Source organism: Ceratotherium simum, chromosome 29 (assembly GCF_057802395.1).
Source record: "Ceratotherium simum simum isolate JZ-2026a chromosome 29, ASM5780239v1, whole genome shotgun sequence".
Taxonomy (NCBI): Eukaryota; Metazoa; Chordata; class Mammalia; order Perissodactyla; family Rhinocerotidae; genus Ceratotherium; species Ceratotherium simum.
This window is the reverse complement of record NC_141928.1, coordinates 2,764,820-2,778,586: the sequence shown is the minus strand read 5'-3', so window position 1 is coordinate 2,778,586 and position 13,767 is coordinate 2,764,820. Positions and strand designations below refer to the sequence as shown.

Here is a 13,767-nt window from a genome sequence, read left to right as displayed (position 1 = left end):
GGAGGCAGAGAGATTGGCCCCCACCTGCTCCCCAGGGGCCTGGATGGAGCCAGGCAAGTGAGCTGCTGGCAAGGATGGTAGGTGAAATAGCACAGACTGATTTTGCACTTAGGACTGAGGGTAAAGTTTAGGATGCCTCAGTCTACAGGAGAACCCACTAGAAAGGCTCCAGGGAGGAAACGCAGGGGCCTGAGTGGGATCCTGGCGGGGCAGCTTTCCCTTGGGGCTCCATCAGGAAGTGCTCAGGGTTGCGCATGGTGAGAGATCCCCTAGTGGGCCACCCTTCCCTGTGGTGAGTGTCCAGGAGGGTCCCTCTCTTAGTGCCGCCTCCCCGGCTCTGGGTCTGAGCGTGCACCCTGTGGGAGGCTGCTCTGTCTCAGCTTATTTCATCTACAGGGACATTTGTCCGTCCAAGCTCCCAGCTTTGCAAACTCTTCTGGCTGAGCTGTTCCCAGTCTTCAAGGGATCAAAGCTGGGACCAAGGGAGATAGGCCTAGAGGCCAGGGGGTCGTCCCGGGGCCCAGCCTGCCTGCTGCGGGGCATCAGTCCCTTCAGTCTGGTCTCTGGCCTGATTCCTTGGCGGGCGCATCACCCTGGGCCTGCCCAAGGCTCCTTGTGGAGATGATCCGGGCTGTTGTCCGGAAGTGGCTTCCCTCAGGAATAGCAAGAGATGGGTGATTTCCTCTGCGGGGGCACCGCTCTGTCCAGGCCCCCAGCTCTGCAGGCAGCTTCCCTCCTGAGACCCATGCTGGGCTCTCGGGGCGGCCAGGCCCTGCCAGCTGGTGTGCTGTCCCCGGAGCTCAGCCTCCTCCCACATGCACCTGCACCTGAGCCTTCTCCCTACCCTCCCCTGCCTGCCTCCCTTCCCCGTGCATGCATCCTGGGCCCTCGTGATGAGAGAGGGACGCTTTCCTGAACTGAATGTGCCAAGACTCCCCCTCGCGGCTCTGCCTTGGGGCTTTTTTAGATCGTGTCAGTTCCCGAGGTCTTGGCAGAAACAGTCTGGACAGAGAACCAAAAATAACTCCCTGACTCAGGCGAGGCGGGGTGGGGGAGGGCGGCCTCTAGCCCCTGGGGGCTCGGGAGAACTGAGCCCGCAGCCAGTAGTTTGAGAAGCAGGGCTCCCAGCCAGCGGGACTTTCTCTGTCCACTGTAGCCCATGAATTAAGGCTCCTCTGAGGGGCTGGGAGAGGGTGGGGCTTAGTCCCCGAGCCACCATTTGCCGGTCGGGGCTGGCACGACACGGAGCTTCCCCCTGCACATCAGACCCGGACCTGCAACCTGTTTCCCGAAGCGACCGGCTCCCCCTTCTCTGCAGCCACAGGCCGGAAGGTCCAGGGTGGGCAGGATGCCACGCGAGGGTCCCGGGCAGCCCAAGTGCACTGTGCTGAGGGTGAAACCCCCTTTTCCCCAGCTTTTCAGTCTGAATTCACGATAACGACAGTGGTGCCTGACCTCCACTGAGCGCTTACTCCACGTCAGGCGGCCTTCTAGAAGCTCACCATTGTCCAACCGTTTAAGTCGCACAACTTCCCTCTGAGGCGGTATCGTCATTACCGACAGGGACAACTGTCTATGCCGCGCTCAGGAGAGGGTGACCCTCCTTCGCCTCCCATCCCCTCTACTGGGGCACAGAGCGAAGCGAGAGACGGAGGAGGATTTTCTGAGATGGCTGATTTTACCTCTGAGTACCTAAGAGATGAGTCATTCCTTCATTCGTTCATTCGTTGTTGGACGGCTTCCCAGGTTGAGTCTTGGGGAAATAGATGAGGGCAGTAAGACCCAGACGTTCTTGTCCGTGGCCCCAGGAAGGGCGTGGTCACCAGCACGGGTCAGCGAGGACCAGGTGGGTGGAGTTCGCAAGGGAGAGGTCTCTGGAAGAGGCGTCAGTTTGGGTCGAGCCACAGAAGACAGGTGGAAGGACGGGGGCGGGGATGGCATTCCAGGTGGAGGAAACGGCATGAGCAAAGGTGTGGAGGCGGGAAGCCTGGGCTCAGGGCCAGGCGTCTGAGCCGGGTTGGGCGTTGACCCGCCATCTTCGCCTTCTGAGTGTGACGTAGAGGACAGCTGTCTGGTCTCCTTCAGGGGAGGTCGTCCAACTGAGGAGGGTGTGGGTGCCGCAGGCTGGGGACAGAGCTTTCCAGTGAGTCCGCATCACGTTGGGAAATGGCTGAACCCGCAGTGTGCTATCCTATGGAAAACTTGCAGGCTTTTCCCCCAAACTGTGACATCCTTGGGGGCAGTGGCTCCTTTGGACTTCTCCTTCCAGGCGGCCAAGAGGACCACTGTCCCTTGGCTCAGTGGTGGGGAGGCCTTCCACAGGAGATGCGCAGGGGGCACAATGCCATCTTAGTGGACGCTGGCCTCCAGGCAGCAGGAGGAGCTGGAGGAGGGCTGTGGATGGCGAGAGATGGCTCCTGTTAGCATCTCCCAGTTCCCCCCAGTTCAGAGGGTCTGCTGTCTCCCAGGGGCCCCCCAGAACTCCCCAGGGTCGTAGGAACAAAGAGAGCGCTGAGGGGCAGACTTGGGTCCTGCCTCTCCTACGCCCTCCCTCCTCCAGATGAAGCCCTTAGGGAGCCCCACCCCGAATCCTCACGGGGAAGCAGTCTTTCATGAGATTTCCAAGAACGCACCTTCTTGTCGTTGTAGATGCTGGCTAACCTTGGGCATAACCCCCAGTCCCCTTTCTCCTCCAGCTCTCCTCCCTCAGATGGGGGGTGTGGGGTGGGGGCGTGGACAGGGCCCAGAGAACTTGTGCTGATCCTCAGCAGTGACCCTGCTGGGTCTGCCAACTCGCCGGCCGGCCCTGCCAGCGGTGGCTGCTGCAGGAAGCCTCAGGCTGTGAACGGACAGTATTTATGTGGGAAGGTGCATAATTCCTCCTGAAAGCGGACCAGGCGAAATCAATCCGGAGAAGGGATAGGCGAGTAAAAATAGTCGTGCATTTCTTTTTCGAATCTGGGCCAGAGGCAGCAGCCCCCAGAGCTGGCCGCTGGGACTTAGGAGCAGGGCGGCGTGACTTGATGGGAATTTGGGTGCAAAGCCAGCCTTTCTTCTGTTCGCAGTCGGCTCTTAATCCTCCTCAAAGCCTCTGCATTGCCCAGATGCCCGTTCTCCTGCCAACACAGAAACCGCAGCGCCTGGTGCTGGGCCGGGGTGTCAGGGGTTCCATCCCTCCAGTCTTGTACGATGATGCTAATGGATATACTCACCCACTTTAAGTTCAGGGAGAGAGCAGGGGACACCCTGGACTGCAGAGGTGGGAGTGGGCCCCTCCCCAGGCCAGCTTCCGCTTTTCTGGATTATGCTGGCTAAACCGTGGTCCTGGGTTAAGTCAGTGACAGTCTTCTGAAAGCCCCTGGATCTTCTCTGAACTTTGCAGACCACTGTGTACATATGCTAATCATGGCAGCTGAGGAGAGCCACGCAGACCTGGGAGGGGACCATACAGAAGGCACATGTCCCCACAGGGCATAGAGGGTCCCATCCATCCCGATGCTCCCTGCCCTGTCAGCACCTTCAGAACCCTGGCTCTCCAGCCTCAGGGCTCCTCCTCCAGGCAGAAGAGATGCTCTCACCCTGGGGGAAAAGCTCACCGCCTCTCGGTGGGAAGGCTGCCGGCCTTTCCCCTGGTTCTCAGTGTGGAAGGGCGCGGAGTAGCAGCTCTATAATGAAGCGCACTGGTCCTTGGTGCTTCGTGAAACCAATCACACCTTACACTGCGTCTTGCTTTGAGCCTAGCCCTGTGCCAGACACGTGCTGGGCTGTTAGCATCGCATTCTCTCCAGCAGCCTTAGGAGGTTGGGCTGCTGCCGTCTCCATTTCCCAGAGCAGAAAACTGAGTCTTGGTGAGGTTGATCTGAACCCCCAGAGCAACAGCCTCGCCCCCAGGCCTGTGGGGAGGGAGGGCGTGAGGCCCAGGGGGCAGCGGCTGTTCCCTCTTCTGCCCTCCCTGGCCTCAGCTGCTCTCTGTTGTGGGAGTGGGTGGCTTGGCATGTCCCCAGGAAGAGCAAGGGCACGAGCATCTGTTTAGCAGCATCCCAGACCAAGAAGGGCAGAGGGGACCCTGTGTCCTCCCCCAGGGGACAGTCGGGTCAGGCCACGGCACTCACTCCTCTCCTCCTGCGCCGTGCCCTCTCTTCCAGCATGTGGCAAGTTGACGGGCATAAGTGACCCTGTGACCATCAAGACCTCCGGCTCGAGGTTCGGGTCCTGGATGACGGACCCTCTGGCCCCAGAAGGTGATAACAGGGTAAGTGCCTCTCCATTGGGCCTGGGTCTGGGGGTCGTTTGCACAAGGGGGTCCCCCTGGGAGCCGGCGGGTCTGGTCTCCCTCCTGCACCTTTCTGGCCCTCACGCCTATGGGCCTGCCCACCCGACAGACACTCCAGGGGCTGTGGGCTGAGCAGAGCGTGGGGCCCCCGGGGGTGTGTTCCTGGGAGACTCTGGGGAGGGGCCAGGTCCCTGTGCTGACCTGGAGTCACAGACCACAGGGATGGGTGCAATACGGGGACAACGGTGGCGAATGATGGCAAATGACGGGCCCCTGCAACGCCGCTCCCCAGGCGCGGCTCTGTGCCTCGGGCAGGTGGGTGGCAGGTGGGCGCTCGGTCTGTCTCTCTCCGGCTGGAACGTTCCGGTCGTTCCCATCCCTGCCCCCCGCTTCAGCAAGAGACACCATTAGGCCTTTCTTGTTTTAATGACGTCTCATTTGTATTTCATTTGCCATTCCTTTCATGGCTGATGGAAACTCATGTTCCTTTTTGATATAGGAAAGAGGCCACGTTCTTTTTTCTAGAATTTTCCCCCAGGGTAAAAACTTGGAGAGGAAGAGAGAGACAAGCACCACATTTCTCTTGATGGCGGGGTGGGAGGGGGCCCTGGGTTCTGTTGTTTGAGCCCCTTCGGGAAGCGGGGAGATGAGAGGGGGAGACGCCTGGCCGGCTCGGCCCCTGGACGTTAGGACAGTGTCATTTTAGAGCCTTCCGCCAAAGGAAGATTCCGGCCAAGGCTCTGGGTGGAGGAGAGAAGCTGTTTGGGCTTCCCTGACTTTGGCATCTGCCAACCTGATTGCTGTCACCCAGAGTAAACCGGCCAACCATCTGGGGCTGGTTTCCTATCAGCCTCTTGCCTTCCGAACGTTTAGACAATAAACACTGAAAAGAACTCAACTCTTCCTCCGGGCAGAATCGAGAGGGGGGCTTAGAAATCTGAGATCTTCTGAGCGTTGTCCGGAGGACTTTTAATGGAAATGGTGGGTGGAGTTCTCTCTATCCTGAGACTGCCCTTCTCTGTTCCTCGCCCGCCCCATTTCCGTCCGGTAGAAGGCAGCATCAGGCCTGATCTCTTGTATTAAAACACGAAGGGGCACTGCGTCTCTGGCACACTTTCTACTTCGGGGGCAGACGGATGGGGCGACGACGGAAGGGCTTTCGGGAAGCCTGTGCGTTTATCTTTACCAATGACCTCCAGCGGGAGGACGCCCCACCTCTCACCCTGAGCAGGCCAGCAGCGTCTTCCTAGCCGCTCAACCCAGCGTCTGCTGGCAGAGAGTTCTGGAGGGGCTGGCTAGAGACTGCAAACCAGGGATACCATTGGGGTCAAGTATTTTGGAGTGAAGGGTGTTTCCTGTTTTCTGAATCGTGACAGCTAGCTGGTGCTTGCAGATTTCCTGACAGTTTAATCGACTGTCCTTGTAGTCTGTATCCCACCTGGAAAACCCTGCCTCTGTTCCGAGTTTGGTTAGGAGCGTGCTCTTGCCCAGATGTCGCTGATAATAACAATCATGCAGAAATAGAAACAAAACGCTGATAGCAGACCCGAGAGCAGGCCCTAGGTGCCAGGCGCTGTTGAAGCCCTTGATGTGTATATATTGACTCCATCAACACAAGACAAGGAACCGGGGCCCCTGACGCAGCTGCCCGTGTGCCTGCCCTCAGCTGGGCACACTGCCTGCCTGTCTTGTTTGGTCCTCCGAGACCCGCCAGCATCGAGGTCCTCCTGATCTCTGCTGCGTTGATGAGAAAACCTAGGCCCAGAAGGGTCGCATGACTTGCCCACGGTCTCGAGAAAGGCTGGTCACTGGTTTTATTAACAAATGTCCACAGTAGGCACTGCCATTCCCAGATGAGTCTCCTGATCCCCCCAATCTCCCTCTCCTTGCCTCCTGCCTGTGGTCTGCCTGCCCACCACACACACCCCACAAACACGGGTAGATCTGCTGGGACCCGTGAGCTGGAACCAGTGACCTTAGTGCTGCAGAGAATGAACCGGTCTGGAGGATTCCGCTCAGCCCGGCTCTGACATCAGCACCCTTTGTGGTAGCTCACTAGTCAAAGCCTCTTTTCTCGCATACCAGGTGTCAGGGCTCCTGGAGGCCCGGCCATGTGCCTCCCCCATCCAGTGAGGCCGTAGGTTCCAAAGCCGTGAGGTGCTGCTGATGCTTTTGGTAGCTGGACATCTATTTTCTGCTTGATGACTTGATCGTCCTCCAGGAAAGGAGGCCCTGGTGATGGAGAGCGTGTGAGGAGGCACGGTGGGAGGAGGAGGCCTTGGTGGGGGACTGATGGCACAGGGCAGGGAGGAGACGGGCTCGGCTGCCAGGGATGCTGGGGGTCAGCTTGGAGTGCTCTGGGCAGTTGGCAGCCCTGCCCCCAGCCGGCCACTCCCAGCCCCGTGTGCTCAGCATCGCCGCCTCCAGCGCCCAGCCTGCTAAGTGACACGTCCCCAGTCCTGCCATTGATCTGGAAGAGCTCTGTTTTGTTTTGTTTTGATCTTTTCCATTCTCCCATCCAATTTTGATCACATACACGCAGGGAACCAATAACTCACTCCAAAAAAAAAAACCAAAAATCAATGTCAGCTTAGTGCAGGCTGCCAGGGAGGGAGGGCGTGGTGAGAGGGGTGTGCGAAGGCCGAGGGGGTTGAATTGCCGCGGAGCCCCCGGGGGGGAGCCCACCTGGGGGAGGGCCTGCAGAAGAGCCGGCACAGCCTTCAGGTACCTGCCGCCCTTGCGCCGAGCTGTTAGAACAAGGTTAGCCTGGGCTGCCTTTGCATCCACCCTTCCTCGACTCACTTATTAACCACCAGCTGTGTGCCAGGCACTGTGCTGGGCTCTGCTGTTCTCCCACCACGTCCAGCAGCAGCCTTCTCTCAGCAGTGACCGGCCTACATGCTTCTGGTGGAACTGGGGCTCCGGAAGCTCCCGCTCCGACTCCAGGCTCTCATCCCTGCCAGGCTGTGCCCCTCCCCAGGAGACCCCTGCCCCCAACTCAGACGAGTAGCCCACCCTGACCATGGACCATCCTTCTGGAGTCCAGTGACCGCCTTCCCTCTTACTGGCCTGTTTCCACCCTAGAAGTCCCAGGCCACTCACATCAGACACTGGACAGGGGACCAGCTGCCCCTCGCTGCCCCCAGGAAGCTCATGTTCAGAGGGGGTGTTATCATCACCAAAATACTGTCATTTTACAAACAGCAATGAGCTCAGCTCAGTGTTTAAATTCCTCCCTGTCCTCTAGACAGTGTCACAGCCATCCAGATATCTTATAAGGCTCATACCGAATCCCTTTTCCTGAAGGTCAAATTATCCAAAATGTGCTAGCCTGTGAGTGTGGTCATCGGTCAGCCGAGAGCCTGCGCAGCTAGGTGTTCAACAATCATGGGTGCCCCTTCTAGTCCTTTCTCTGAGGGAGCAGGGCTCGTCCTGGGCCCTGACCTCTCCCCGCTCCCTTTCAACCCTCACTTCCTAGTGAAGTCTCTGGCACGAGCCGCCGGCGTCTGCCACCTCCTCCTCTGCCGGGTCGGCCGGCGGCTCCCTTTAGAGCATCTTTTGCAGCAGCCCAGGCTCCTTGGTGGTAGCAGTCCTGTCGGGAGGACACGTGACAGATGCTTGACAAGCCGAAGGGAAGAGCTAACTCAGGCCAAGTGGCTGAGAAGCCACTTTAGACAGCACCCCCTTGGCACGTCCCCGGGCGCCAGCCTCGCTGGAACACTGGCCTTGGACCTGGACCGAGGACGAGAACTCTTGGGCAGTCATCTGTCAAGAGGACTCACTGCTTTCCTCCACCAGGCTGGGCCCCGAGCTGGCCCCTGGTGGGGACGCAGGGAGAGGATGGCCGCACGTACTCGCTGTGTAGCTAGAGTGGTGGTTTTCATCTTGGCTGGTACGTAATAATCCGTGAGCAGATTTAAACATCCTGGTGCCGAGACCATAACTCAAACGAGTAACTGAGAATGGCAGCACTAGGCGCTCGGCACAGGGCTTTCTAAGCTCCTCAGGTGAGGAGCCCGGGCTGAGAACCCCTGCAAAGGGCCCATGTGGTCAAGTCCACGGTAAGCAGCTCAGGCTCCAAGCCAGAGGGTCCAGCCTTGCCTGCACGTTAGAATCGCCCAGAAGCTCTAACCCACACGAATGCCTGGCTCCACCCACAGAGGTCTGATGTAATCGCTCTGGAGTGTGAACGCTCCCGGGGCCCTCAGAGTCAGCCAGGATGAGAACCGCTGGTCCCAGGCCTCCGGCAGTTCAGGTGCTGTGGTTCTGGGCGAGGCTGGAGAGCTCGGGGGAGGCGTGCTGGAGGTGACAGATTCCATCTGAGCCTGGGACTTGGATAGGAGGGGAAGGAGAAGGCATTTCAGATGACATCAGAGTGAACAAACTCGGGGGGGTCCACGTATGCACCTCTCTTTTGCAGAGCACAGCTTCTCATTGGCAACTTAAAGCTACCAGGCCAAGAGTGGTTGTTAAACAGTTAACAGTTAAGTCGTGCTGACTTTCCCTCCCACCCTCAATTGCGTTTCACAAAAGTGCAATGCCCTGTGTTCAGTTTGCCAGTTTACAGGAGGAAAAGGAGGAAAGGAGCTTTCAGACCCGAATTACACCTGCGTTAAAAACTTAAAAAAATCATAACCTTGTTATTACTAAGAATTTAAAAATTCTTAGTAATCTGATGCCGATTTCCCCCAGCTCTGCCCACAGGAAGGAGATGCTGGACCCTGGGGGTACAGGGAGACGTGAGACAGGGTCCCCACTATCAAGGGCCCGCTGGTGCCGGGGGCACACATTTGCACACTTCCAGAAAGTGTTCTCCATGCTGAGATAGGGAGAGGCTTCAGGGAGGAATGTCGTTTGAGCTGAGTCTTGAAAGAAGCAGTGAGCTCCCCGTCTCAGGAGATAGCCAAGTGGAGGCAGGAGGGTGCTTTTCAGAAACAGGATCAGAGGAGGTTCTGCACATCGCCTGCGTCCTCCGACGCCCCTCGTGCACTGCTCTTGCCCCGTGCTAGTCTGTGACCCACATCACTGGGGACCGGCCTACAGGAGGCCAGAGAAAATGAAAGCCTCAATTGAGACCCGGTTTAAAAAAAAAAAAAAACTCGTTAAAAACAAAAGGCGCATCTGCCTCTAAGCAGCTGAACGATGTCTCAGGAACAAGGTTATGATTTTTTTAAGTTTTTAACGCATGTGTAATTCGGGTCTGAAAGCTCCCACGTCCCTAATCTCCTGCAGCCGGCAGGGCCCTGATGGACCATCAGCTGTGTTACTGCAGACGGGCACTCGGAATGGCATTCGCCCGGCAGAGTTTCCCCGACTAACTGCATTGCTTTCTAATTTGCTCCCATGTTGGTTGAAAATGACTGAAGCATTTCGTACAAAGTCTAGATGGTTTTCAGGTCAACTGGCATTGAAGCAAGAATCGGAAATCTCTTCCCTGTGACCCCAAACTTGGGCCACTGCTGGGTGTGTTGTCTTGGTTGGTTTTCACCATCAGGGCCTTCTGAGAAGCCGGCATTCTCCTGGGGGAGGCACTCTCCCTGGATGGGGTGTGACTGAGTACACACGCACTGCGTCTCAAATGCCAGATTGATACATTCCACCCACCAGGTTGGATAACTCAACCCGGCCGCCGTGACGGCCTGGCGGGACAGAGAGGCCTGACGGACGCACCTCCTTGGATGGGGGAGGTCGCCCTTCTGGCGACCTTGATAATGGGTCAGCACTGCTGCTGTGAGCATCCGTCCTCGTCCAGGGCCCGGGTGGCCGTTCACTTTCCAACCCCGTCTTGCTGGTTTGGGGTTTCATACACTGATGGAGTTTCCGCCTTCCCCAAATAAGCGTGAACACCTCCTGCGTGCCCTCGGCCAGGGAGAGGGTAGAGAGAGAACAAACAGATGTGCCCACAGACCCATGGCCTGGGGGCAGCCCGAGCAGGGGGCTCGATTTGGGCGCCCACAGTGGTTTCCTTGCCGCCCACTTAGGAGACCTGCAGAGGGTGGCTGCAGCCATGCCCATAGGGAGACCGGGGATGCCCCAGGCTGTCAGCTCCCACACCCCCTTCGCAGAGGGTCCTTTCCTAGCCTTTCTCCAAGCCGGACACTTGTTTGTCTGGTGGGGAGGTAGTCCCGTACCCTTTTGAAAAGTGCCCTATGAGTTTGGAGGAAGGATATGACATCATTTAGTCTTAATTATTCTCTCCGGGGCCTTCAGATCCTTCTCTGGTGCTAAGTTCAATTGCAAGTCTGAGTGGGCTGCCTCCCCGGAGGAGCCTCCCCGTCCTCCTTCGGAACCACTAACGGGGTCTGCTCTCTCCGCAGGTTTGGTACATGGACGGCTACCACAATAACCGCTTTGTCCGCGAGTACAAATCCATGATCGACTTCATGACCACGGACAATTTCACGTCCCACCGCCTCCCGCACCCCTGGTCGGGCACGGGGCAGGTGGTCTACAACGGCTCCATCTACTTCAACAAGTTCCAGAGCCACATCGTCATCAGGTTCGACCTGAAGACGGAGACGATCCTCAAGACGCGCAGCCTGGACTACGCCGGCTACAACAACATGTACCACTACGCCTGGGGCGGCCACTCGGACATCGACCTCATGGTGGACGAGAACGGGCTGTGGGCCGTCTACGCCACCAACCAGAACGCCGGCAACATCGTCATCAGCAAGCTGGACCCCGTCTCCCTGCAGGTGCTGCAGACCTGGAACACCAGCTACCCCAAGCGCAGCGCGGGGGAGGCCTTCATCATCTGCGGGACCCTCTACGTCACCAACGGCTACTCGGGGGGCACCAAGGTCCACTACGCCTACCAGACCAACGCCTCGACCTACGAGTACATCGATATCCCCTTCCAGAACAAGTACTCCCACATCTCCATGCTGGACTACAACCCCAAGGACCGCGCCCTCTACGCGTGGAACAACGGCCACCAGATCCTCTACAATGTCACCCTCTTCCACGTCATCCGGTCCGACGAGTTGTAGCTGCCTCTGCCTGGAAGCCGAGGGTCCACGGCCTCACCCACGTGGAAATTCCTGTGAAACAGCTGCCAAAATAATGTTACTGATACTAACAATACTAATTTTGACAAATCATCAGCAGTGTGGATTCCGGCGTCGCGGGTTGGCGTTACCTCCATGTTTCTCCAGGTCAAGCCGGAGGGTTACACGCTTGGGAAGAAACCCCCATATTTGCAGCTGGAACTGCAGCCCAGGGCTCCTGGTTCTCCTCCCGCCCCTGCCCTGGTCCCCTTTCTGGTCAAATAATAATATACCAACGAAGGAAGGCGATGACTGTTGGCCAACTCTCGCCTGAGAACAATCCACTGTTAGGATCGCATGGACATTTCCTTAGGTCGTGGTCGCTCCCATGGACGTGATTGCTGTGTCTCATCGAGAGCCCCCAGGCCGCGCACGGCGTGCGGAGGGTTCATCGTAGGCTAGTTTAACTCGCATCCCATCACAGCTGCTGTTTCTCGACCGTGTGTTGTGTCTTACATTAACTGTCCTGAGACTCCAAGTAGCCCATAGACCTGTGTCTAGTCCCTGCGGAGGATGGTTGGAGCGTGTGGAGCAGACAGGGGCGGTACCCACGTCGTTCGAATCCGCATCCCCCGTAGATATATCGTGCAGCGTCTTTCTTGTTCCCTTGAGGTGGTAACTCTGTGTGTTCAGTTTATGCAATGGATGTTGTAGATGCAATGCCGTAGTTTGGATTAATAAGTGGATGGTTTTGTTTCTAAAAAGAAAAAAATATATCAGTGTTTGCCCTTATAGAGAGATAATCAAGTTCGTGTTGATAATAGTCAAAGGAATTATTCTCTTCTTGTTAAATTACCTAAATAATGTAACCACAGTTGAGAAGGGCTTATCTAGGGAAACTTCAGTTTCCAGTGGGAAAGGAATGTTCCTGAGGGCCACAGTGCGTGGAAAGTACATTTTTTAAGTAAAAAAGAGGGAAACTTTGTACTATCCAGTTATCTAAGGAACAATAAAAATATTAGGAGATGTTTTTGCTTCACTCGTCATTTCTGAGGGTCTTAAAAACGATGGACACTTCTGGATGCTCGCAGATGTATTCCAGGGTGTGAGTGGTCCTTTCAGAAGAGGAAGCAAGGTCACGTTATGGACAGTCCCCTCGGGTCTCTAGACACCCATCCCCCCAAAAGTCGGAGCCCGGAGAATCAGCTTGGAGTCCCCCTCTGCCTGGGGGCATCTGAATCCAAGGACTGCACCACTGGGCACACACCCCACCCCACCCCTCCACCTGCGGGGCTCCTGCACGGGCACCACTAGAAGGAGTCTGCACAGGCACCAGCTTCAGGCGTGGCGGGAGGCACCAGCAGAGAGACTGCTGGAGAGTCGGGGAAGGTAAACTCAGGCCCCTCTGGCCAGTCCACTCACTAGGGGCTATGGTGGGTCCAGGAGACGAGTGGCCAGCCCTCTCTGGGGTCTGGGTCCCTGGGCCTTGGAGACGGAGAACCTTGCACATACGAGGAGCCCAGGCCAACATGGGCCCTGCCTCTAGCAGGCCTTGGAGTCTCCGCAGAACAGGCCGCATCTCCATGTCCTGAGCTGTTCTTGAGTGCCCTGGGGTTTCCTGCCAGCCAGTTCCTGCCAGTCCCTTCCTGCCAGAAGGAACAGGGTCAAAGTAAGTCTCCTCTCACAAGACAGCGCTCGGACCCTGCCTGAGCACAGGAGGGCCGTGTGGCATGTGGGAGCCACCCACCTCCCTCCCCTCCCCTCTGCTCTGGGGCACCTGGCACACGTTGGCAGCGTGGATGGAATGGCAGTGACGCGGACATGGGGAAAAGCTGGGCAGCCCCGTGAGGCCGTCCCAGCTGGCACTGCGCTCAAACCCGTGAGCAAATGAGCTGTTTCCAAAGCAGTCTTCCTGAGTTTCTCTCATTGGTCCTGGAAAGACAGCTGGGCCGGAACCCAGGCAGGGTTGTTGATGGCACTTAGATGGGGTGTGTCTGATGTTCGCAATGCTCAGTACGAAGTGGAGTGAGTCTGAGAATGTCTAAGAACGTAAAACGCCGGTCCCTGGGCCCGCTCAGAAGCTAGAGCCACTGAAGTGGTGAGCAGGGGGCGTGGGGACCGTGCCCAGCTTAGTCACAGTAGGCGCCCTTGTGATCCGGCCCTGGCCAATAGTTGGGAAAATATGAGATGAAAAATAGGGCAAAGCCTCCCCGGTTCTCCTCCCCCATCCACCTTCTGGTCAAGAAACATCCTAAGGAAGGAAGGCGATGACGATCCGCTGATTCTCACCCATCGTTAGGATCGCACGGGCGTTTCCTTAGCTCCGTGGTCAGCTCCCCCAGTGAAAAATAGGACGAGCCTTAAGCCACTGGGTGGGGAGGGAGGGCGACGCACCAGGACTCGGGAACAGTGCCTGGGACTGTTGGCCACCAGGTCCTGATTCAGCGTGGGAGCCCCTCGCTACTCTAGGACCCTTCCTCACCCAACCCCGGGGGCCACGTCTCT

The 13,767-nt window shown here is 57.5% G+C and overlaps 1 protein-coding gene across 2 annotated transcripts in view; it reads left to right on the top strand.

Moving 5' to 3' along the window:
- The window catches only part of OLFM1 (olfactomedin 1), a 38,987-nt gene extending 26,697 nt beyond the window's left edge, over positions 1-12,290 (top strand). For both annotated transcript variants that reach the window (XM_004423636.3, XM_004423635.3), the window contains exons 5-6: positions 4,146-4,252; positions 10,591-12,290. In XM_004423636.3, the coding sequence (XP_004423693.1) occupies positions 4,146-4,252; positions 10,591-11,265 (782 nt within the window). In that variant the 3' untranslated portion in view covers positions 11,266-12,290. The remainder of the gene's footprint in view (positions 1-4,145; positions 4,253-10,590) is intronic.
- The last annotated feature ends 1,477 nt before the right edge of the window (positions 12,291-13,767 follow it).